The sequence below is a fragment of the Meleagris gallopavo genome, chromosome 13, assembly GCF_905368555.1.
Source record: "Meleagris gallopavo chromosome 13, MGAL_WU_HG_1.1, whole genome shotgun sequence".
NCBI lineage: Eukaryota > Metazoa > Chordata > Aves > Galliformes > Phasianidae > Meleagris > Meleagris gallopavo.
Genome location: NC_139416.1, coordinates 516547 through 541720, shown reverse-complemented (window position 1 = coordinate 541720; position 25174 = coordinate 516547). Strand labels below are relative to the sequence as shown.

At 50.7% G+C, this 25174-nt stretch overlaps 1 protein-coding gene and 1 long non-coding RNA gene across 5 annotated transcripts in view; one reads left to right on the top strand and one right to left on the bottom strand.

Moving 5' to 3' along the window:
- Window positions 1–14261: 14261 nt before the first annotated feature.
- Window positions 14262–19700, bottom strand: LOC146543452 (uncharacterized). Of its 2 annotated transcripts, none has more exons than XR_014886074.1 (3): window positions 19478–19700; window positions 18027–18187; window positions 14262–16282 (listed from the first exon to the last, which is right to left on the bottom strand). It is a non-coding gene; the product is annotated as an uncharacterized LOC146543452 (long non-coding RNA). The 2 variants fall into 2 exon arrangements; XR_014886075.1 differs by lacking the exon at window positions 19478–19700 and adding an exon at window positions 18685–18801.
- The window catches only part of GNAO1 (G protein subunit alpha o1), a 117991-nt gene continuing 112108 nt past the window's right edge, over window positions 19292–25174 (top strand). For all 3 annotated transcript variants that reach the window (XM_085234792.1, XM_085234793.1, XM_085234791.1), the window contains exons 1-2: window positions 19292–19426; window positions 19502–19544. In XM_085234792.1, coding sequence (XP_085090918.1) covers window positions 19309–19426; window positions 19502–19544 — 161 coding nt within the window. In that variant the 5' untranslated portion in view covers window positions 19292–19308. The remainder of the gene's footprint in view (window positions 19427–19501; window positions 19545–25174) is intronic.

The window sequence follows — 25174 nt, the reverse complement described above, 5'->3', positions numbered from 1 at the left end:
TTATTCAATCACTACTAGATGGTGTAAAAAGTTAGCCTCCTTCCTGGAATGGGGATGAAATTGAGATGGGATGGGATGGAAAGGGGGATGGGATGGAAATGGGGTGTGGAAGGGATGGGATGGGATGGGATGGGATGGGATGGGATGGGATGGGATGGGATGGGATGGGATGGGCCAGTGGTTGGAGAAGGCTGGGGCCTGGGGAGGAAGCCCAGATCCAAGGTCAGGTCCCAGCACTGCTCATGATTCCTGGATCCTGGCTGCAGGATATCCTGGAACAGCTCCTGGCCCCACTGCAGTGGAGGTGAAGGGGCCACTGGCATCTGGCAGGGTTGAAGGTCCTGGGGATGTTCCCAAGGTCTGATGAGCCCTGGGGATTTTGTGGCCACACTCCCTCAGCCCCACCAATAAATGGGGTCCAGCAGTCACCCAGAAAGGCTAGCAGCCCCAGCACTGGGGGGAAATGGTGTGTGTTAGCACCCCAAATGTGCACAATGCAGGGTTGAGAGGGAGCAGAGATTGGGTTTCTGCAAGTGGGGACGCATGAAAAATTGGATTGTTTTGGGTACTGCTGTGCTATTGTGGGACCTGAGCCCATGGTTGGAGCTGCTCCTTGGTGGTATCTATGGAGCAGATTGACAGAGTGGGATGATGGCTGCCAGAGGTGGGTTTTCATGATGGGGAGGACCTGCACCTTGGAGCAGCCCATGGAAATGAAGTGAAAATAAAAGTGAATGTTGGGACCTCGACAGGCTAGAAAGGTGGGCCCGGGTGAACCTGATGAGGTTCAACGTGGCAAAGTGCAAGGTTTTGCACTTGGGCCAGAGGGATCCCAGGTATCCATATGGACTGGAAGGAGTGGTCCTTGAGAGCAGCCCTGCAGAGAAGGACCTGGGAGTCTTGATAGATGAAATGCTTAACATGAGGCAGCAGTGTGCTCCTGCAGCTCAGAAGGCAAATGGTATCCTGGGCTCCATCAGAAGAGGGGTGGCCAGCAGGGACAGGGAGGTGATTGTCCCCCTCTACTCTTGTGAGGCTCCATCTGCAGCACTGTGTCCAGGTCTGGAGCCCCCAGTACAAAAGAGACAGAGAGCTGTTGGAGAGGGTCCGGAGGAGCCACAAAGATGATCAGGGGGCTGCAGCACCTCCCCTACAAAGACAGGCTGAGGGAGCTGGGCTTGTTCAACCTGGAGAAAAGAAGGCTGCAGGGTGACATCAGTGCAGCCTGCAGTACTAAAGGGAGCCTACAGACAGGAGGAGAGTCAACTCTTGGAAAGGGGAGATAACAGCAAGACAGGGGAATGGTTGGAAGTTGAGGCAGGGAAGATTTAGGTTGGATGTCAGGGGGAAGTTGTTTGCTGTGAGAGTGGTGAGGTGCTGGAACAGCTGCCCAGAGAGGTTGTGGATGCCCCGTCCATCCCTGGAGGTGTTCAAGTCCAGATTGGATGGAGCCTGGGCAGCCTGGGCTGGTATTAAATGTAGAGGTTGGTGGCCTGCATGTGGCAGGAGGGTTGGAGATTCATGATCCTTGAGGTCCCTTCCAACCCTGGGCATTCTGTGATTCTGTGAATAAAAATAATCAAAATCAAGATAATAAAAATAAGTAACATGGACATGGTGGGTCGCATGGGCTGGACCCGGTGACATCCTGCTGCAGGGCTGAGCGCCATGCCCCCATGCCCTCTCCCATCTGCATGATGTGGGGGATGTAAAAAACGCCAACAGTGGCCTTGCAGATAAAAAAAGGGCAAATTCCTGAGAGCAGGAGCAGGGTTCAGCCCCGACCAGCGGCCCTGACCTGAAGTGCTGCACAGCCCCACGGGCACAGCAGGAAATGGCCGCCTTCCTTTTTATCCCTAAGTCTGCAATGTTCATTCTCTGCAGCCCAAGTGCCCAAGCATGGTGGCAAAACTGTGATTTGATTCCACAGTATTGACTTTGTTGACCACAGCAGTGTGACTGCAATCCGGCGCCTTCCCCAGCAACTCCTGCTGTGAGTCCCCTGGCCGACCTGATGGTGTTTGGAGCCATTTGGGGATATCTGAGCTCAGACCGACCCCTCGCTGCCGTCACCACCTGCTGAAGTCGGGACATTGAGCCACACGCAGCTTGGAGCCTTTTCGGCATCACCTGATGAGTTTTGCACCACCAAAGAGTGACCCATTGAAATATTCAGTCACCACAAGAAATGTTCACATCTGATTATTTTCTGTCATTCTTTTCCTGGTAATTACTTGTGCTTCACTTCCACGTGGACACGCACAAAGTGTTGGAGCAACTCTCCTTCCACGATGTGACCACAAAGACCTGAAGCAATGGGAATTGATGCTTTTTTTGTGAAATTAACCCACATCCACTGAAATGTTTCTTCCATAGGCAGAAAATTACGAAGAATTTCTTCTCCCAAAGAGCGGTGAGGCAGAGGCACAGCTGCCCGGGGAGGGGATCACCGTCCCTGGGGATGTTCAAAGGAAGGGTGGCTGCAGTGCTCCTGGACGTGGTTACAGGGCAGTACTAGTGGTACAGTTGGACTGAACAATCTTAAAGGTTTTCCAACCTTAGTGATTCTCTGAAAATCCCAGATATTTATATTCTATGAAAATCCCAGCAGGTTCTGGTCAGATGTTCAGGATAATGTCATCGTCCTGAGAAGAATGCCAGCAAAGGCAAAATGTACTTTTACCTTTAAAATTTTAAGTTACAATTTTGCATGCAAATGTTTGTTTACACATTTGGAAGAGCAAAGCCGGACATTATTGGCTGGCAGTTACAGATAACACACAACAGAAAGCAAGGATATGTCTCTGTACCAAAGCATTAGGTTGCTCAGAAAGGAGTGCAGGCCATGGGAGCACCGCAGCTTTAGGCCAATTTTCCTTCTGGGTGGGCAGATGGAGCAGGTGGACCTGATTGAGTGCAGAGGTGGGGAAGACCCCATGCTCCATAAGTGCTGAAACCTTCATCCCCAGCTCGTGCTCTGTGGCTTTGCACAATGGAAAGGAGGAAAAGTCAGAACAACGCATTCCCCAGTTCAGCACAGCCCCCTGCACCCTTCAGTGGGGTGGGACCCCATCCTGTGGATGGATCAGTTCCCAAAAGCAGGCATCTCAGGTACAAAACGTGGGCTGCGGGTCTTGTGCCAGGGACCATGTGTTGCTGCAGCTCAGGGCACAACGCCCAAAGGATCCCAAAAGGAAAAAGTGAGAGTGAGCGGTGTTGCTAGGGAACTGCAGTGAGTCGGCTCTGCTTCCCTGTAAATGAGTCCAGGAGAAAGCCCTGGATTTTGGGTCAGAAGAGGGCAGGGGTGGAGGATGCAGGGGGACATGAGGGAGAATGGAGCGGAACGTGATGGAGGCTGGAGAGAGCATTAGAGTGGATGGAGAGGGCAGGGATGGAGGGTGGAGGGGGAAATGATGGGGATGGAGAGAGAAATGACAGGAATAGAGGATGCAAAAGGCAGAGATGTAGGACAGAGGAGGAAATGATGGAGGATGGAGGGGGAGATGACGGAGATGGAAAGGGAAGGGATGGGGATGGAGGGGGAAATGATGGGGATGGAGAGGGAAATGACAGGAATAGAGGATGCAAAAGGCAGCAATGGAGGATAGAAGGGGAAATTACAGAGGATGGAGAATGCAGAGGGCATTGATGTGGAATGAGAGGGCAGTGATGGAGGATGCAGTTTGTGGTCGAGGCCACTTGCTCAACACAGAAGGAAGTTCGTTAAGTTTTAATGGCACTTTGCATCAGCAGACATTATTTATGAGCCTACAGCATTCCCGCATCATTAGCCTTGAAACAGGTATAAAATATGAATGACCTTAATGAGAAACACTCGGCTGATGGTGAAGAGCATCCTGGCATTGCCAGCACTTGGCTGCCCATGCCACCACCCTGTGCTCTGCTGCATGTCCCCAGCAGGGCTGCCCTCCCCTGCTGTCTCTCTGCAGGCTGGCACCACACTCGTGGCCTCACTGGGCCGTGCCCTGAGTCCTGCTGGGTGCCTGCATGTGATGGTGGAGCACAGAAATTATTTCCATGCTGTTTTCCAGCCTGGGAGCCGGCTGGCTTCTGCTACTAAACATAACTCTTTAGTTTTCCTTTTTCTTTTTCCTAAAAATATTCCAAATGTTTTCCAAAGCAGAGCACAAAGAATGCTATTCTCATCTCCCTGGTGGGCTGAGGAGTTAGCTTGCTTTCTGCCAACTCAAAGAGCCATGATTTCACATAGATCTGTCATTTCTTGTCAGGCTACTTCCATCTGGGAAGGCTCTGCTGGTGTTGCCTGGGCTAACACATCTGGTTACTGCTGCATTGACTTTCATCAGCAGCAGGTTCAGAAATGTAAGATAAAGGGTGAATCCTAACACCCTGGCCAACTCCATATCCCTCCACAACATAAACCATGGCTGAGATGTAAAAGGGTATTCAGATATAGGTGCTAGATTGCTTGGAGGACAAGGAATGCAATTCACCACATCGAATTCTCTCATCTCTACAGGAATAGTGATGTACCCACAGCCTCCAGCTACAGCAGATCCTCCTCTTTCTCCTGCTGCAGCCACTTCCCCTCGTGTCCACCTCTGTGCCCTCCCCACTTCCACTTCCCCATGCAATCCCTCTGTGCCAGTCACCTGCCTGCATGGGCACAGGCTGAGCCGTGCCAAAGATTAGGATTATACACTGACAGACAAAAGCATGCCCGGGGAAGAAAGCACTTAGTGTTGTATTATTATTTTTTCTAAGTAGGTAAATATCTGTGTTGAGTGAAATATGAATATCCATATTCAGGGTCAGGATGGGATTTTGTGCTTACGTCTCTCTGGGCCAGCTTATTCGGGTGTATTTAGCCTGGGGTGACCCAGGCTAGAGTGTGAGCTCCACCATTCGGTTGCAGACAGGGCCATCCATGGCACATCCATTCCGTAACACATCCATTCCATGGCACATCCATCCCACAGCATGCCCATCCCACTGCAGATCCATCCCATCCATCTTGTTCATTCCAGGGCACATCCATCTTATCCATCCTATCCATCCCACGGCACATCTATCCCACAGCAGGTTCATGCTGTCTGTTCTGTCCATCCCATGACATGTCCATCCTACAGCACATCCATCCCATGGCAAATCCGTCTCCTTGCATCTCCATCCTGTCTATCCCATGGCACATTCATCCCATCCATCATGTCCATCCCAATTACATGTCCATCTCATGGCACATCCATTCTGTGGAACACCCATACTGCCCATCCTCTCCATCCCATAACACAACCATTCTACGGCACATCCATCCCACGGCAAAACCATCTCCTCGCACCTCCATTGCATCCACCCCATGTCACATCCATCCCATGGCATGTTCATCCCATCCACTGTGTCCATCCCATGACGTATCCATCCCATGGGACATACATCCCATGGCAAATTCCATCCCCTTGCACCTCTATTGCATCCATCCCATGGCACATCCATCTCACGACACATCCCTCCTGTCCATGCCCTGCCAGCACTGCTCCGGGTGCAGAGAAGTGCTTTTATCTCTGCAACAACTGGGATCCCATAAAAATAGCCGTGCAAAGAGATTCCTGGGCACTGAAATCTGGGTCTGACTAATGCTGCTGGTGGGAAGTGGCAGTGAGCCATACGCTCGACAGCAACGAAGTGAGACAGAAATAGCCGGCGTAGCACTGCTGCTATAATCAGTGCCAGCTACGTTTGCCATATTTCACGGGAAAAACAAGCCTACCTGCATGGCAGGGTGACCAGAGGGGTGCGCAGAGAAGCAGAACACCAGCATCCCCCAGAATCCCTGGGCTGTGTCCAAGGATAAGGAAGACCTTTCTGGAAGCCCTATGGATGAGTACAATGCCTGGGAGAGACAGGGACCTGTGCACACACTTGTTATTGCCTTAATGTCACAAATATGCTCTTCAAATAATTGCTTTCTTTCGCTCGCTGACATTTAATGATGAGAAGCTGAAATAAAAAGTCGACTCAGGGTGAGCCAATGTGACTTTGTGCTTTCAGTGTTTGCACTGCTTTCCAAATAAAAATTAAAAAACAAAACAAAACAAAACAAAAAAACAACAAAAAACATCTCCATGGGTGAAAGCAAACAATTTGCTCCACGATCTGCATGCTAGCCCCAACACTGAGGGCACTTTCTGCCAAATTAAGCCAAAAAAACCCCACAACCTTTATCCAGCCAAGGAGATGTGAGCCTGTGGTGCCCTGCACTGGGAGATGTCACTCCAAACCACGCGGGAAGACAACACCAACACCTACACAACGCCTGCAGCCCTGGTGCTGTAACATACCCACCCTGAGGATATCTGGGTGAGAGCTCAGGAGGTGGCAGACGCCTCCCACCACTGCCATTGCTGCTCCAGCAGCTTGTGGGGCTCTTCCTCCTCTCCGGACAGGTACCAATGTGTGCCTAAATCCAGGGGTCTGCAGTTTTGCTCAGGTGCTGTCTGGCTGCATCCCATGCAGCTCGTCCTCCCGTTGCCCAGCACATTCTCCTTCCCAATGCATATCCAGTTCCCTAAAGTACCACTCACCGGAAAAAAAAAAGACAATTTAGAGGCAATTAATATCCAGGCAATATATATCTCTGCCTCCCATGCTTGTACATTGGTAACCTGAGTCTCACCGCTCCCTTATTACCTCCCTTGCAATGCCCTTTGCCAGCAGCACTGCTGCCCCATGCCCTGCACATGTCCTTGTGCAGCCCCAATCCCAGGAGATGGATTTTTTTAGTTACCCCAAGGACCGGGTTCTGTTTGCACCTCAGGGCGCACACCACGTGCTGTTTGCCCTGCTTGGAAGGAGGGCTGAGAGGCTGCTGGAGCCCCCCGTGTTTTCCTCAGATGGAGAAATGGAGAAGTTCTCTGGAGCTGCAGAAACCATCCCTCTCCACCTGGAAAAGGCTTGGCGAGCACTCGTTGACTTTGCGTGGATCTGCTGCATGCACAGGGTTTCTGAGGGAGGCATTTCCCACTTCTCCAGCATGAGCCTGCCCATGTTTGCCAGTAGCAAAGTGGAGCAGCCAGCAATCCTCTTTTGTGAGAAATGAGATTGGAAAAATGGTAATCTACTAAATGGGCAGTCGGCAATCAGAGCTCCTCATTAATATGGTGATGGGCTCTATGGGAGGAGTGCAATCCCAGCCCGCAGCACCCAGCAGTGCGATGGGAGGAGGCAGAGGTCCTCCTGTGTTGCTGGGAAGCAGCACCCAGCTCCCCACCTCCAGCTGGGACGTCAGCGAGCAGAGCAGGGCTGGTCTGAATTAGGGACAAAGGACGCGTTTGGGATATTTTTGCTCTGCTCTGAATTGCGTGGGGGAAAGGCCACACAAACCCTCCAGGCAACGTGGCAATTAGTGACACGATAACGTCGAGCCAGCAGAGCAGTAAAGCCACACACACCCAAGTCAGCAGCCACAATTTTTGGTAGAACTAAAACATGTAGCAGATGCAATAACAATAGACAGGGCAGAAATATGACAAAAAGGAGTTTAATTTCCAACTGGCATTTCCTGCATATGCAGCACTTCAAGCACAATGAGAGGATTCGCCCTTATTCCTACCATCTTCAAGGCCAGATATAAAAGATGTCAAACTGCAGATAAAATTGAGCTTGTCAGAATAACGATAAGGTATAAACATGAAAGGATCGTCTCCTATGGCTAAACCTTTGAGTCAAATCCAAGCGTTAGCTCTAAAAATAATCAGGAAAATCAGGTCTGGAAAAAAAAAATTGTTTTCTCCCCACCCTTCCCCTCTGATTTTGGTGTCTGACCACAGCAGCCTGGATTTTTCCCCCCCAAAAAGCTTCCTTCTCTCCATCTTTGTTACCAGATTTCAATTAAGTTGTAGCTGGAACAGCAGCTTTCTGCTTCTTCTCTAAGCACGGATGGAGGAGATGGATGGATGGAAAGGTGGGTGAATGGATGGATATTGGAATAGAGGAATGGATGGAAGGAAGGAAGGAAGGAAGGAAGGAAGGAAGGAAGGAAGGAAGGAAGGAAGGAAGGAAGGAAGGAAGGAAGAAGGATGAATGGTGGGACGGATTTGGGGATGCTGGGATGGTGGGATGGATGGAAGGGTGCTGGGATGGATGGGTAGATGGATGGGTGAATGGCAGGTGGGTGGATGGCAACTGCACCCACTGTGTGCTTTGAGCCCCAAACAGGGACAGAGCGGTCCAACCAGAGTTGCTTTTCCCCAGCATTTACAGCCTCTGACACCAAAAATACATTTAAAATGTTGAGCTTCTCACAAAGAACCCAACAAAATATTTCACTTGGAGTGTCACTCCAAGACTATTTTCTGCAGGTGTTATTATCACTGGCTAGATCATAATATGACTATTAGTGATGTGGGGAAGGGAAGAGTTGAGTTTAGAGAAAAATATGCAATTTCCCAGGCATTTATTGAGACAAAGAAAAATCCACATTTTCCTCTGTAACAGGCAGATCCTTTTCCCCAGATATTTTAATCTAACAAAATCCCAACCCAATACCTTGCAGTGCCTGGGGGCTTCGAGGAGCCAGCAATGCCTTGTGCTGGGCACTTTATGCAAAACAAAAACCAAACCAACAAGCAAACCTCTGCAAGCCTGTTTGGTACATGCAATGCAATTGATTTTGAGGCCTTTGCACAGATGCTGAATTATTTTCTTTTGTTTTCATGCAGATGCAGTGCTGCAAGGGAGGGTCTGTGCATTCCTGCCTGGCCTGAGGATCTGTGCTCACACTGCTCTGCTCCCACATGAGACACAGGGATCAGCTCCTCTTCCACTAAAACATGAGCTGTTCTAGGGAAAAACACTAATTTTAGGGCATTCTTGTTTTTGTGGGATTCTGGATAAAGCCTTGTTATGCTGTGCAAGGCAAAAAGGTGAGGCTGTGTCCTGCCAGTGAAAGATGAGATGAGAACCAGTGGTAGGATGCATTGGAACGAACCTGCCAATTTAGATCTAGAAATAGGGACTCAGTTGCAGCTGGGAGCCAGGCCATGGCCTTTTCTTGGCCAGCAATCACAGCATCATCTAGATTGGAAAAGAGCTCTGAGATTAACAAGTCCTGCTCCTCTCTGACCTACCCAGTCCCACCACCAAGCCGTGCCCAGTGCTCCCAGCTGGGAGCTGCATTTGTTGAGGATTTCAAACAGCTTTGCAATCAGCAGCAGTAAGACGCTTCTGGCACACAGACTGGTTTTTAGGATGGATGCACAGTGAATGAAGTCTTGTGCTTTACTTTTCTAACAGAATTTTCTCCCAGGCTGGAAAAGACAGTGGAGCCCTCTGAGCTGCTCTGTGGCAAAACTGCAGTGCGAGGAGAGGGAAGAAGAGGGAAATGGAAAACAAAATGAGCACAAGGCAAGCTGGACAAAGTGTTTTTGCTTTTGTTTTTCCTTTTTATTAAAGAATATGATATTAAACACTGAAAAGTACAGCTGGAGGAACACAGTGTGCTCAGATGGAGCTCTCAGGGAGAAAGAACCTTTCAATTCCTCTCTCTGTGGATCATACCAGCTTGCATTACCTCCTCACAGCCATGGGATGAGTGTGCAATACAGGCCATCCACCAGCTCGTGGGATTGCATCCAACACTGGGACAGGACTGTCACAGAACCATATAATCATAGAATGGCTTGAGTCGGAAGGGACCTCAAGCAGTAGGCAGGCTTGCCCCTCACCAGATCCCAGGGCCCCCTTCAGCCTGGTCTTGAACACCTCCAGGAATGGATCCTCCACAGTTTTGCTGGGCAACCTGTTCCCGTGCCTTACCCTCACTGCCCCCTGAGTGAAAAATTTGCCTCTAACATCTCATCTACACTTCCCCTCCTTTAGTTTAAAATAATTCCCTCTTGTTCTATTGCTATCAGATTGTGTAAAGACCGTCTCCTAATTGCAGAAGCCCAAACTCAGACTGGTGCAGCTGACTTTGTAACAAATCCCCATCCTGTGCAGGAAGATGCCTTCCTCCAAGGTGGGCACCACACCCCTAATGGCCCCATTGGGAGGAAGGAAGCAGAGCCAAACAATAAACTGCAGGATGCTTGGGGATGCCGTGCCTCCTGGGTTCCAGTCCACAGCGTGAATGGGGAAACGCCAAGCCCAGAGCTGGGGCTACAGCATCCATGTCCTGGTGCTCAGGACCTTCAGGCGCCCACAGGCAGGACCTTGTTTGGCTCCAAAGGGCAGGAATTGTATTTCTGTGCTCTGTGAATGTTCCCAGCATATTCACCTAGCAGATTTCTCCCCTTTCCAGCTCGACAGAAGGATTTACATGAGGAAGGAAGTCTTGTTCCCAAGGTGGTTTAACGACCATCTCACAGGCACAGCAACAAAGCCCTGCCCAGAGCATCACCACGTTCCTGTCACCCATCTCAAGAGCTGTCCTCACCAGACCATTTCGGTCACCTATACCAAAATCCAACCCACTCTTGGTTTCTGTTTTGGGCAGGAACCTGTCTCAAAGCAAAACCATCCCCAAGGAGACGTCTTCATCACTGTCATACATGAAATCTGTCCCCAGCATTGATGGACGCGTGGCTCAAATCTGGCACTGATTCAAACACTGATTATAGCTGTGGGTGATGGAGTCCAGAGCAGCTGCTTCTTTATGGGGGATCTGAAAAGCAGAGGCAGCTCTCAGAGAAGTAGATTAAGGGATCTGCAAGCAAAATGCAGCTGCAGCTCAGAGTCTGCAAGAAGAAATGTAGAGCAATAAATGTATGGAGTGAAAGCACTTGAACATTGATCAAAAGTAGAGAGAAAGCATAAGGGAGACGGGGAAATAACAGAAATGTTAATTCAGGATCCTACCTGCCAGTGCAATAAATATTAATGGAGTAAGTTGGGGAATGGGGAGGCTTCCTTGGAAAAGCAATAGCAAAAGCAATGAGATTGATTTCCCATCAAACAGAAGTTGACAAGCTAAAGCAACTAAGGGCTGAGAAAAAAAAAAATACAAAAAACTCTTTTATGAGGGCAATTTGGGGGGGGTGAATTTCTTTCCAAAGAACCAGTAACCAAAGATTTTGGGTTCACTCTGGGCCCTCTGATGCTGCCCCAAACTGAAACACCCAGCAGCTCGGTGGGCTGTGTTGGTTTGCACAGAGGGCCATTCCTGCCCCTAAAGAACACAACACAACATTTCCAGTTTCAGCCCTTCCCCAGCTGTGAAACTTGGAGCCTTCTGCTTAGTTTGACAGCTGACAGTGCATCCTGGGCAGGACCCACCCTCCTCCCTACAACCTGGCATCAACAATGCCCTAAGGGATGGATTCAACCAGCACCCCTTCTTCATCCAACACAGACCAGAGCCAGGAGCTCATCAGGGCAGCCTCTTAATTGTTCAAGTGATGTCTTAGATGTGCAAAAGCTTCCAGCCAAATCTGCAAAATTAATTAAATAATTAAGCACCACCTGACAATGAAAGAACCCAAAGGGTTAATCAGCATTGTGTCCCAGCAAGGGAAAAGCAATCTCTCTCCCCTCCTTCAGCACACTTTTTCCAACAAGCTTATAAAATCCACTTAAAATATTAATTCAGAGATGGTCAGAACTGTACAGGCTAAAGGGCAGTCAGAAAAGATTAATTCCCATCACAACCCCAGCCTTGATTTCATAGCCTTGGCAGGCAGGTTCCTGGGCTGCGGCACAGCATCCTGCTGGCAGGGCCAGGATTCCTGGGATGTGCCCCAAATTCCTGGGACGTGCAGGTGCTGTGCACTCTTTGGGGTACGCTCTGCTGCCTGCTGTGGTCAGTCCTGGCTGGAAAATGCTTCATCCCAGCCGTGTGTGCAGCCAGCGGGAGGAAGGAGGGACAAATTTACGATTCCTTCCCTCTGTGTTCAGGGGCATTACGACAGTTAAACCCTGCCAAACCGACAGCCTCACACATGTTCCCCCGCACTTACATAAAGCGATCAGCAATAAACGGATGAATGATGCGGAGTGCGGATGGAGCTGGCCCAGCTCTGGGGGCAGCTGTGCTGTGTGCCCAAATCCCGATCACATCCCTTGTGCAGAGAGCAGCACATGGCCTTCTCCCTGCCCCTCCATGGGGAGAAAACCCTCTGCTAACTTTGCGAACAATTCCTGTGTAGGCAAGCAGGGATGATAATGTGTTTCTGTGTTTGCTGAGATGCACAGAGATGGAGCGCAGCACCCAGAGCCCCATCTCCTGCCTGCAGAGCTGCTGCCTGCCCCAGCTGCTGGTCCACGGGGTAAGGGGACAAGATACAAGCAGCCTGAAGCTGCAAAGCTGCGACTGCCTTGTTAATAATTAGCATCCATCGCAGAGACATTTTATGGCAGAAACAAAAGGGGAAGATTTCCTCTGCATCCTGGACCGCTGATGCCGAGCAGCGCCCATCAGGAGGATGCTCACACCTGTGCAGGTTTGCTCGGCAGTGTAATCCCTAACAGATGGTGGCTGTGGCCCTGCCGCCGCAGAGCAGCACTTCCAAAAGTAAATAGCAACAAATGTTTTGGTGCGTAATGCCCTCAAATCTCCATTTCGCACGGGGCTTTTTGTTTTCCCTCTCTCTTCCAGCAGTGGCGAACGGCTGAGGACAAATGCTACCAAAAAGGAGGAAGGAGGAAAAAAATCACAATCAATTAAATGCTTAGGAAAAAAATCAACATGAAGAATTCGTGAAAATCAATCCTATTTCAAGAGGATTGCACTGTTTTGTTCATCTCTCCCTCTCCCTGCCTGAGCAACCAAAGCAATAAAAATGATAGCTCCATCTCGGGCAAGGAAGCAATTGAAACTTCAAAAAGGTTTGACGTCGGTTGATGAAGGTTGATTCAGCCTGCACGGTCTGAAAGCTCAACGTTCTGCAAGAGAAGCAATGTACTGGGAGCTCTGCCGCCCCTCCAGCTCCCCTCCCTGCAGTGGAAAATGGGGTCCTTGGTGCCAGCGATGGCAGTGCACAGAGCTGCCCTGGCTGGAAAGGAAATTGCTGTGCCCCAGTGCCGTTCCACCCAGGGATGTACTGGGGCAAACTGCCTAGCAAGGAGACATAGGATGTGCAAAAAATTTAAGCTGGAGGCATTTGGAAGATAAAAGCTTCCCAGATATAGCAAGGACATGCTCTGATAGCAGGGCTCCTGCTCACTGGCAGCCACGCACCCCCATGCCATGCTGAAATTGGAGCTCACGCTGAATAGGAACTCACGTGGGGTTTCTTATCTGGGGGTCACAGCCTGGTCCCAGCCTTGCACAGAAAGGGTATGGGCTGCAAGCTCCAGCCCAACTGCTTTTCCTGTCTGCTCTCTGAAGGGGAGCAGGAATCTGAAGCTGGAGCCAAACCTGGGGAACAGCACAGGGGAATGTGGAGGGGTGGTTAGTGTGAAGGAAACGGCTGGAGAAAGATGGCAGGGAGGAAAAAGGAAATACAAAACATGGCATGAAGAAGAATCTAAGGCAGCTGAGGGTGGCTCAGGTTTTCTTTGGCCTTTTCAGTTTTCCCTATAAAGCTATGGGTTTGTTGGACTTCCTCTGCCCAGTGCAACCACTATGGTTACTGAGAAACATCCAGCTCCCTGCGGGGCTAATGGGGAGGGCAGAGACTGAGCAGGGATCCAGAAGGGACATCAGCATCCTGCTGTGCAGAGACCCAAGGGATTTAGGTGCCCTCTGGAAAACTCTGCACATATTCCAGATTTCAGCTGCAGGAATTCTGCGTTTTTAGTAACCTTTGGTGGATGTTTTCTCCCGGACCTTTATCCTACGGCTTTTTGAACCTGGATCAATTTTAGCATCCAGCCAATATTTTGGTATTAATGACATGCACTGATACTCCAGACACGGGCTTTGCTCGAGGTATGGTTTCATCCTCGCTTGAGATGCCATTTCCCCCCAGTGTGACCTTCTCAGAATAACACCGCTTGTGCCTGAGCAGAACCTGTTCCCCCCTTGCCTTCCCGTCAAAGCAAGTCCTTGGCTCGGAGCACAGTGCGGGATGCTCATGAAGGTTAACTCCAGCCAAGGACAGCTGGTCTCTGTAGGCTCTCTCCAGAATCAGAGGTGAGAGATGTCTCCCATTACTCATTCTCTGCTGGAGGAGTGTCTCTTTCTGTTCGCTGATTATAGCCTCTGTCAGCTAAAGCTGGCCTTCGTGAATCACATCAGTGCTTACAACCAGGAAGCAGCTCATGACACTGGAATAACACTTGGTAAAGCAATGCTTATTTTAAATATTGTAACATACAATTCTAACAGAAGAACAACGCGATGATTGCAGGCAAAAAATACCAATAGGATTTTGCAGAGAAAAATGGTAGGAGTTGCATTTAACTAATGGTATATTTGCACTTAGAGTAGCTGCTGAGAGCTATGAGGTAAGTATGTGCTCGTATTTTTAGGGACAGAATTAGCGTTCCTCCATAAGATCTCTCATCAGGACTACTTGTGTGAATGAGAGCTGCAAGGTTTCTGGATAGCATTTATATAAAAACAGGAATGCTACTGAAGTGCTGTAAATGGAGCTGCCTAAATTGTCTATCCAAATCCCGCATATGATGACAGTAGCTGGATGAAATGGCACTCACAGGCAATCAGCTGCATGGCTGAACTTGAATGCTTTATGCAGAAGGTTGAACTTGGCTTCATTAAGACCGTGCAGAGGTTAAACTTGGTTTCATTGAGACCAAGCAATGATGGGTTTCTCTGCATGGAGGAACCAGGGCTGCCTCACTAACCCGTTTTCCCTTCCTGGATTGTGGCACTTTATTTCATTCCTGTGAGATCCTCATCCTTGATACTGAGGAAAGATGAGTGGCAAAGGGCTGACGGGGCCCTTGCCCTCCTTAAGACCCAAGCCAAGGTCAAACGCCCCATCTCACTCTGGCACTATCTCACTCTGCCTGAAGGACAGCACTGCATAGCTGCAGTCTCACAGCTTTTCAAGGTTACTTGTGCACCTGCTGAACCAGGGATGCTATTAGATGCTCCGTACAGCAGAAAATAGATGGGAATAAGTTTCTTCCCCACATTTAGTTCTGTTTCATTTAGATTCTCACATCTCTGCTGAGGTATGGCTTACCCAGTGCCATATAGGCAGAAATCAGACAAGGCAAAAGGACAGAAAATAATGCATCTCTACACAAACCTGTCCCCAGGAATGAGAAGACCCACAAGGGAACCTGTACTGATTTTCTCTCCAATGATCAGCAGCAAAAGTTCATTATTCCACTTCTGGTTTGTTTGTTTTTTTTTTTTTTTTTAGGCCTACAAGCTTTTCTCTTTATCTGCCACGTGTCCCTGAACCACTAGAAAATGGAAAACATTGACGCTGAAAAACCTTTGTAGGCTGAGTTGAAAGTCGCTGCAGGGAAAGGAGAGGAGCTCATACTTCCTCACTTGGAGAAGCCATCAGTTGGGGCTCTTTGCAGAATTAAATAAGAAGCAGTAAAACCTTTTTCTTGCATTTTCCATGCACTAAACCCAACCATTCCTTCACGCTGGTCTCATAACTCTCCAAGTCACGAGTCAGATTCTGAGGCACCTCATTCAAATCGAAGGACCAGAACGTATTTGCGGAGTATGGAGTGAATAAGAACAAAGTGAGGGTATTTGCAACTTGACCTGGTACGTGTGCATTTCATTAATCCTTCCTCCACCAACCACTTAACCTTTATGGGCATTCTTATTGCCTCTCATTGTATCGATTCCAGTCCATTTCTTCAATTTAGTGAGATCATGCAGTATTTTAAACCTGCCTTCTACTGCATAACTAGGTTTAGCTGGGGGGTAATTGACATCAATTCAAAGAATGAAAAATTAGGCTGAATATCCGGGGAAAACTTCCTAATGGTGAGATGGCAGGAGCACTTGGTGCATTTGGTGTGGGCTTTGTGATGCTCCACAGGGACAAGCCAGGGCTCCCCGAGCCTCATCTCCAGGCACGCTTCCAGCTTCCACCTCCTTGCCCCACGCTCTTCACACAGCTGGAGTAGGACAGCTTCACTGCAGGACTGGCCAGAAAAGGAAGGGTTCTCACACCCCCCCCCTTCTTCAAAAAGATTCTGTCATATTTAAGAGAAAAAGCTCCTGTCTTAATCTGATTTTTTTTTTTTTTAACTGAAAACAACCACTTTTTATTAGAAGAAGACTTCAATCAGGTCCTGAAAAATGGAAACGTCATTTTCAGGAACAAAATTCTATATATTTATCTCAGAAGCTAAGTAGGCTGGTACATGTTTTGATGGTTTGGTGGGGGAGGTTAGGCTTTCTTCTTTTCAGGTTCTTGAAATTCATCTGCCATGAAAAAAAAAGCAGATTTGTCAAAAAATGTAAATTCCCACTACAAAAATTTCAAAGGAAACATTTCCATCAGCTCTGCTCAATTAGCAGCTGTACAAAAACGGCTCAGAAATGGCTTGATCTCACAGCTGCTGTCCTGAATCTCATTGAGAGCACAAGGTGATGACCCAACCACTGCCAATTTTCCTTTGGGAAAGAAATCAGTGGGTACTCATGGAGAGCCTAAAAGTGTACATTGGACAAAATGCCAAGCACAGATCCTGCACTTGTCAGGGAAAAGAGAAATTTTCTCCATGGCAGGAGGTTCAAGTTGCTCCAAAAGTAATGCCTTCTATTTATTTCCATGGATAAAAATGCTACAAAAAGCACAACAACACTGTTTGATAGAGCAAAATCTTAGCTACAGAATATTATTTTTTCACACAGTCACTATTAGCTATGCATTTTACTAGCAATGAACAGGAGCCTGCAAGTCGTGCTCATAAAAATCTGCACCAGCGAATCTTTTCTTCTAGGTAAATAGTGATAGGATGAGGGGCAATGGCCTCAAGTTGAGCCAGGGGAGGTTCAGGCTGCATGTTAGGAAAAATTTCTTCTCCAGAAGAGCGGTGATGCGGTGGCACAGCTGCCCAGGAAAGTAGGGAGGTCACCATCCCTGGAGGTGTCTCGGAGCTGTGGGGATGTGGCACTGAGGGACGTGAGCAGTGGGCACGGTGGGGGTGGGCTGAGGGTTGGACCTGGGGATCTTAGTGGTTTGTTCCAACCTTAACGATTCTGTGATCAGTTCCACACCTTTGCTTTGTATGCACTTCCATGTCAGATGCAAAATGTAGTGGAATATTGGCAGGAAGGCTCAGCCTCTACTGCCATACCATCAACATCTGCTTCTGATGTTGTGGGACATCATACAAGAGGAGGCACTGCTTTCAGAGCAGCTCTCATACAAATTTGCCTGTTAACAAGTAGCCAGAGGCTGATATAAAATTCTCTTAGAAAAATCCTTGGAGGGGATCCCAACAGGACTCCGAGGCTGGCAAGCTGCTGGGGAGATGGGCAGTAAATGCAGCCATCTCATGAGGACACCGCATCTGGATTTCTGGATTGTGGTTTTCCTGTACTGCACTTTTCATAATGCCCTCCGGCTGGTACCACTGAAATGAAACCTATTGATTTTACACAAGAGATCTGCTCAAGTATGAAAGAGCAGGAACTGCTCTGCAGCCACCCCCACCCCTCTTTGCTCCCTGCTGAATGCAGGCAGTAGGCTTGCTTTTCCATGCAGGTATACCCTCGGTCCCCTGGGCTCCCAAAAATAAATTACCCCAAATTCAGATATTCAGTACCGATTAGCTCACAAATGTTCGGTAAATACTGCTGGCCCTTGAGTATGCTAACATTATTTATGAGCTCCTTTTTACTTCCCTTTGTCTGCTCTGCCTCACATCTCTACTTTACACTGTTAACCACATGCCACGCTTCTCCCCTTTGTTTCAGAGGTGTAGAGGGAAAATTGAAACAGTGCTTTATGGGAAGGAGGTCGTGTAAGGAGGCGATGCTTTCTAGAAGGAGAGAGCCAGGGAAGCTGTGTCTATAGAAATCTTATTTCCACCCCTACAGGAAGGGTGTGTGGCTACGGGAAGTGCAGAACACAGGAGAGCAGCTGTGAGAAGAGCCCGCAGGAGGCTTGGTGCTGCTTGAGCCCCCAGCCCAGGAAATGGCAGCCCCTGCCCAGCCCCACCTGGGCCCGGTGTTTCCTTATGGTTGGGTCACAGCAGGCAGCGGCCCCACAGCATCCTCCTGGTTCTGTTTCGCAGGGAGGCAGAGCGGGGTGTGGCAGCAACTCCGTCCCTTCAGCGAGCTCCTCAGCCTGGCTGCCCATGGCAGAGGGCAGTCTGTTCCCTACAACACAGGCCTTTCACAGAGTCATTAAGAGCTCCCACATCCCCAGGTCCAACCCCAGCCCACCCCCACCGTGCCCACTGCCCACGTCCCTCAGAGCCACATCCCTACAGCTCTGGGACACCCCCAGGGACGGTGACTCCCCCACCTCTTGGGCAGCTGTGCCGCTGCATCACTGCTCTTGGGGAGAAGGAATTGTTCCCAATACCCAACCGGACCCTCAACGTGAGACCACCACCTCTCACCCTATCGCTGTTACCTGGGAGCAGAGGCCGACATCCCCTCCCCACAGCCTCCTGTCAGGGCTGCAGAGCCACGAGCTCCCCTCAGCTCCTTTTCTCCACACTGACCACCCCGCTCCCTCAGCCGCTCCCACAGCGCTGCGCTCAGACCCCTCGCAGCTCCGCTCCCTTCCCTGGACACACTCCATGTCTTTCTCGCGCTGATGGACCCAGCGCTCAGCACAGCACAGCGGCGTGCCCCCAGTAGCTCCGTACAGCGAGCCGAGCCGCTCCCGCTCCCTCCGGCTCAGTGCCGCTGACACAAGCCGGGATGCCGGCGGTGCCGCTGCTGAGGGATCCCGTCACGCCGGAGAGCGGCGGTGCCGCGCCGTGCGGCGCCGAGGCGGGGCGGTGGGAGCATGCGCGGGGCGCGCGCGTCACGGCAGCGGGCGAGGCCGGCGGAGAGCGGATCGCGGCTCCCTCCCCCGGCACAGCCGCCGCCGCCGCCGCCGCCGCGCCTCCAGCCGAGCGCCCGCCGCAGCCCCGCGCCCGCTGAGCGCGTAGCCCGGAGCGCCGCGGACCCACCCCCGCCGCCGGCCTTCCTCCTCCCCCTGCCGCTCCTCCTCCTCCTTCTGCTCCGCCCCGCCCCGCCCGCGGCCGCCCGCGCTGCCCGCAGCCCGTGGATGCGCTGAGCGCTCGGGCACGGAGCCGCCGGCCCCGCCGCTGCGGAGCCCGCAGGCCTTTGTTAATCCCCGCGGCTCTCGGCGTTGCGCTGCCTCCTGCTCCCTGCGCCCGGGCGGCGGCGGCGGCGGCGGCGGGGGCTGCGCTTTTTTTTTTTTTTATCCCCTCCCTTTTTTTTTTTTTTTTTCTTTTTTAAATTAAATTAAATCCCTTTTCGCCATGGGATGTACCCTGAGCGCCGAGGAGCGGGCCGCCCTGGAGCGCAGCAAGGCCATCGAGAAGAACCTGAAGGAGGACGGCATCAGCGCGGCCAAAGACGTGAAGCTGCTCCTGCTCGGTGAGCCCCGCTCCGCTCCGCGCCCCGGTCCGCTCCGCGCCCCGCGCTCACCGCTTCTCTCTCTCTGTCCCGCAGGGGCCGGCGAGTCGGGGAAGAGCACCATCGTGAAGCAGATGAAGTGAGTGCCGCGGGGCGGCGCGGAGGGCCGCGGGCGCCATGTTGTACCCGAGGGCAGCGCCGGGCGGGAGGCGGCGGCCGCTGCTGTTCGGGGCCCCGTGGTGCTGAACGCCGGACTGAGGGCGGCGGGGGGGCGGCCGCGGCTGGGACTGGCACTCTGGAGGAGGAGGAGGGGGGGAAAAAGCACGAAATCCGCCCGTAATGCGGATTTAAAGCGAGGCTCGCTGCCGCCCAAAGCCCCTTTTACCCGAGATTTGAGCCTTTTAATTAATGAGAGGTGAACTTGGTTGCCGGTTGCCAATTAAATTGAAAACGGGTTATTAAAAAGGGAAAAGAAAAACACGCGACCCAACGCGCTGAAAAAATCAGCTCTGTTCTCACGCAGCATCTCCCTGACAGCTGTGCCAGGCCCCAGTGGGAGTGGGCCGGAATGGCTGCCCCACACCGTGCCCCCCGCACACAGTGATCCGAGCACGTGGCCAGGCAGTGCTTCCAGAGGGAGAGCCAGCGGGGCTGAGGGAGAGCTCAAGGGGGTTGGAGAGCTTACAGAGGCTTGGGAGAGCCAAAAGAGGTGTGGGAGAGCCTGTAGAGATGTGAGAGAGGTGTGGGAGAGCCAACAGAGGTGTGGGAGAGCCCGTAGAGATGTGGGAGAGTCAATGGTGGTGTGGGAGAGAACAGAAATATGGAAGAGTCACTGGCGATGTGGCAGAACCTATAGAGAACCTAGGAGAGCATGTAGAGGTGTGGGAGAGCATACAGAGGTGTGGGAGAGCCAGCAGAGGCACAGAGAGCTAATGGAGGCGTGGGGAAGCCGGTGAAGGTGCAGGGAACCAACGGAGATGTGGAGGTGCAGAATTACTCCATTCCCTTTTCTTCCTTTTAATTAAAGCCTATCCAGCCCCAGCCTCCCACTGGAATGAACAGGCGCCATAGCAGTGCATTGGGCCGGGTGTCACAGTGGTAGAGGCACGGAACGGTTCTGGTTTCCCGATAGCGGAGGAGCCGGTGGCTGGGAGGGGCCCCCGGGCCGCGGGGTGCGGGCGGTGCGGGCGGTGTGCCCGCTGCCATCCGCAGTCCCTCCGCGTTGTCCCGCGGGCGCGGCGCGGTGCAGCTTTCAGGCGGTTCGCGTGGTGGACAGCGCCCAGCGGGGACTCGAACGGCCGCTAGCGCTGCGCTCGGCTCCTCCCTCGGCGCTCGGCTGTCTTCGGAGAGCGCTCGGAGGCGGTCGGGGGGGAGCCGACCAGGCTCGGAAACAGCCGAAGGGGCTCGGGCGCCGCTCGTCAATCCTCGGGCGTGGGCTCGCCGCAGGCCCGTAGCCCGGCTCGGTGCCACGGGCGTACGGGGATAGCCGGTCCTGCGGGGGTTTCCAGAGGACCGAACCACCGTCCCCGCCCAAGGCAACGCTCTTCCCACAGAGCTGCAGGGCTGTGGCAGCGAGCAGCCTCGCCCTCAGTGCAGTTCCATCTGCCTCTCCCACTGCTATTGGTGTGCAAAGGCTCCGAGCCCTCCGTGAAAGGGCATTTGGGGTCGGCTTGGGGGATCTGGGGGTGGATTTGGGGCCGGGAGGACGGGTTTGGTTTGTATGTGAAAGGTGGATCGGGAGAGGAGCTACTGCAGATGAACACCAATAAATTATTTAATCTCTAGGAATCGCTTCTGCGGAAGCGTGCTGGAATGGCGGGTGACGGTTTGGTGGAAAGAGAGGCTGTGGCTGCCACAATAACAGCGACAGTGGTTGTGAAGGGGCAGCTGCGGCCTTACACAACCGTGCACGGGGCTCCCGTGCTGCAGGGAGCAGAGTTCTTGTTGTTTAGACCACACTGGTTCCAGATAACAGCCGGCTCGCTGGGCTACGTTAGTGGAGTGAGGGCTGAGAAATAGCCTGTTGTACATCTGTGTTTTCAAGGAAGCAGCCCCAGCGTGATGCACGGCAGCTTGCAGCCCTGTGCCTGAAGAAGCAGAGCTGGCTGCCGCGGTGGCAGCTGTGGGCGTGCAGCGGGGCCGCGTGAGGCTGGGCTGGGTGGGGACGCGGCGTTGCTGGGAGCGGCCGGAGGGAGCCGGCGCTGCAGGGCGCCACGGGGAAACGAACGCTTCTGAAAATTAATTTAAATATAATGCAGGCATTAGCATTTCACCTGGTCAAGCTCCATTACGCGGGCTTGCTGAGAACCTAATGAATTCTTAATAAAGATTAAATTGCGCGTTCATTAGATTTTGATGAAAGAGACCGCTGTTTTATTTTTTTTAATGCTGTGTTATTGGTGCGCCTCTAGATAATAAATCTCATCCCCGTGAATGGCTACAGCAGTTTCACACTTGGCTGTCGCTTTGTGAAGGAGCACAGGAATGTGCAGACGGATGAGAAAATGCTCAGACAAAGGAATGGAGAGCAGGCGCTGTTCACAGAGGAGAGGTTATATGCTGCCCGGTTAGTCCTTGATATATTGGGTAGTGGGGAAGAACTAGCAGGTAGAAACTGCAGCACTTGGAGAGTTTAGCGAGGATGGGGCTTGGGGCTGATCGGTGCTTGGAGGCACCTTTCGGCGGGTGGCGGGGAGTCAGCAGTGAAGAAAGGAGGTGCAGGTGAGCGCAGGCAGGTAGGGCTGCAGGCCAGCCCGCATTGGCAGTGACAGCACGGGTACCGTGGCACTTCCCTCAGCACAGGGTGATGGTTCCCACAGCCCCTGCGCCTTGGCTGTGCCCATCCTGGCTGGTGACGTCTGCTCGGGATTCTTTCACATCCTCATCCATGTCTCAAAAGCAAGTGGAGGGCTGTGTGCCTTGGGGAGCACCCTGAGAGTTGCACGCGTGCCATGCAAGCCAGTGTGCTCAGAATCAGGCAGTGACCAGGCTGTTCTCTGCAGCTAAAAAACAGCTTTTACCAGACAAATCTGGAGCTCCTTTGAAAATCCCAGTCAGAGAGTGAGAGTGATTCAAGAGAAATTTGTTTTCCTCTCCCCTACCTGTCTCTGCAAGCTCGCTTTGATGTAGGACTGCAATGAATTCAACATTTTTTAAGATCTTATATCTTGAAATAAACATTGAGGGCAGGCAGAATTTGGAATACGTGATTTCCTTTTCTGGATTATCTGGATGGTAGCTTTGAGGCAAGACTTGTTATTAGTATGTGGGATTTTGTAGGGAATTACAACTCTGGTGAATGTGCTTGTTCATCAAGCAGCCCCAGCCTAGGACAACACCAATATCTCAGCCTGTTACTATTCAGCAGAATAGTCAGATGCATGCAGTGTTCCAGTGGTGAGCAGGGAGGAACTATTCCCTGAACTGGGGAATTCAGCATTTAAATACTAACGCACAGCACCTGAGTTAGCTGGCATGGCTTCAGAACCAAGGTCCGGCCACTTACTCAGCAGCTGCCTTTCTGGATGGTGAGCCATTCCTCCTTCCCAAATGGGAGGTTAGTGATGGCTTCAGCATTCAGGAGGACACAGGGCTTCACCTGCCTACACCAAAAATCCTGGGTTTTTGGGAGATACGTATTTTTTTGGTTCTTGCTTCCAGCCCCCTACATCCTCCCAAACAGTCTCATCTCATTTCCCCAGCAGTGCTGGCAGTGCCCCACTGATGGGCATCTTTACAGTTCCTTTTTTTTTTTTATTTTTTTGCACCAAAGATGGGAGTCTGTAATAAGGAGAAAAATCAGGCGAGAATACAATGCTGCTCTTGATGTTCTTCCCAACAGCCATCAGTCCCAATAGCCTGCTGATATATTGTTTTGACCTTTATCAAAGAGCCCCTCAAAACAGCCCCAGGCTCTACTTGCTCTCCATGTAACTATATTACTGATAATCTAATGAACTTCTTCAGAGTGAGAAACAGTCCCCACCCACTGGTTTACAGCCCGTCTCAGCAATCTGATGGTAAATGCCATCAAAACCCAACGATGTGCTGTGAACACCCACTTGGGGCCTTGCTCTTTGCTGTGTGTCTGTGGCTCAGCCCTCAGCAATTTCGTGCTTTCAGCCCCTTCCCAGATGCTTTTTTGCATCCCTGGATGCTGTGGATGCTGCTTCCCATGCCCTGCAATGGCACAGCACCCTCTGAACTGGGCAGAAATAAGGGCTGGGGCAGAAGAAAGTGAGGCTATCTGTTTTGGCTTGTAGGTGCAAAAGAGGAATTGTATTTTTGGTACTTTGGTACTTTGGTACTTCCTTTTGGATTATGGTGCTTATAAAACAAAATGCTAGCAATCATATTCATTTCCTTGTACTTCTTGTTATTAGGATGAGAAATTTTAGAGAAAAGCAGTAACTAGATTAGCAGGCAAGACAGAATACATTTTAGGTTTGGGTTTTTTCTTTTGCCTTGACAGTTCTTAATTTGTTTCTTGTATAAGAAACTCATAACAGTAAAAATATCTTTCAGTGACAACAGTGAACTGCATAGCTTCTCCTCTTTCAACCTACTTTCAAAACCTGAAAAGAAATTTGCCTGTCATATTCTGACATGACACATCTAGTCCTGTTGGAAATGTTTTAGCAAGCTAACGAGATGAAAGCAGTTCTTTTAATGAACTCTGAAGAAAGAGACAAATCTGCACAAATGTAACTGGGGATGTCTTCTTTTATGTTTGGCTTGGCTAACCCAGAAGTTGTAAGAAACATCAGGTTGTGTCGTGACAATTGGAAAATGATGGTGGTTCTTCTCAGTCCGTTCTCTCCCATCTATCTGGCATGCAGCTTCACATCATAGAATCATAGAATGGCCTGGGTTGAAAAGGACCACAATGATCGTCACCAACCAGCAGCCCAGGCTGCCCAGAGCCACATCCAGCCTGGCCTTGAATGCCTCCAGGGATGGGGCATCCACAGCCTCCTTGGGCCACATCTAGCATGGGTTCTCTAGTGTGATTTCCTGGGGAACATCACCAAAATGGGAGAGGAGCGGAAAAGAGACAAATTGATGAAGGTAGCGGTGCTTTGTTGGCTGTTCTACTTGACTGGGTCAAGAGAAAGGGCAAAATGAAGGGAAGATTCACACTGGTCAAGGCAAGAACAGGTTGTGGTCACTTGGAGAGTAAGAGCCAGGCAGTGAATAAATTCCTATAGAATCATCAGGAGTTACTCATGTGAGAGCTAGCTTTCTTCAGCCCTGTTGCAGAATCACATCGTACCCCCGTGAGTGTTAAGCTCCCCCAGTTCTGCCTGGGTTTGTAAGACAAAAAGTCCTCACTGACTGCTGAAACTGGTGGATCTGCCACCAGAAAGCGTGGTGCAGGGGCAGGGATCAGAGGATTAGAGGTTTGCTGTAGAGCCTAAAATTGCTTCTGTGAGACCTGGACTCACATAGTGACTGAGTGAATTCTGTTCCAGAGACTCTTTGCATTTGTCTTTGCTCTGTTTTTGAAAGAAAACTTCCAGCTCTTCTGGCTTTAGAGACAAGTTAAAAAAAAATAATTGTCTTTAGTTTAGCCTATGGATTCCAGATTGGGAGCACAATAAAAAACAGTCCAAAAGACAAGGAAAGCAAAAACATCTCAACTGCTGAGTTGTTTTTGCAGCCTGATTCCTTTTTCTTTTTTAATTTTCTTTTTAATTTCATATTATTATTATTATTATTGTTTTGCATTAGCAAGACTAAAACCAGCCAACTCAGTTATTTTAAGTCAAC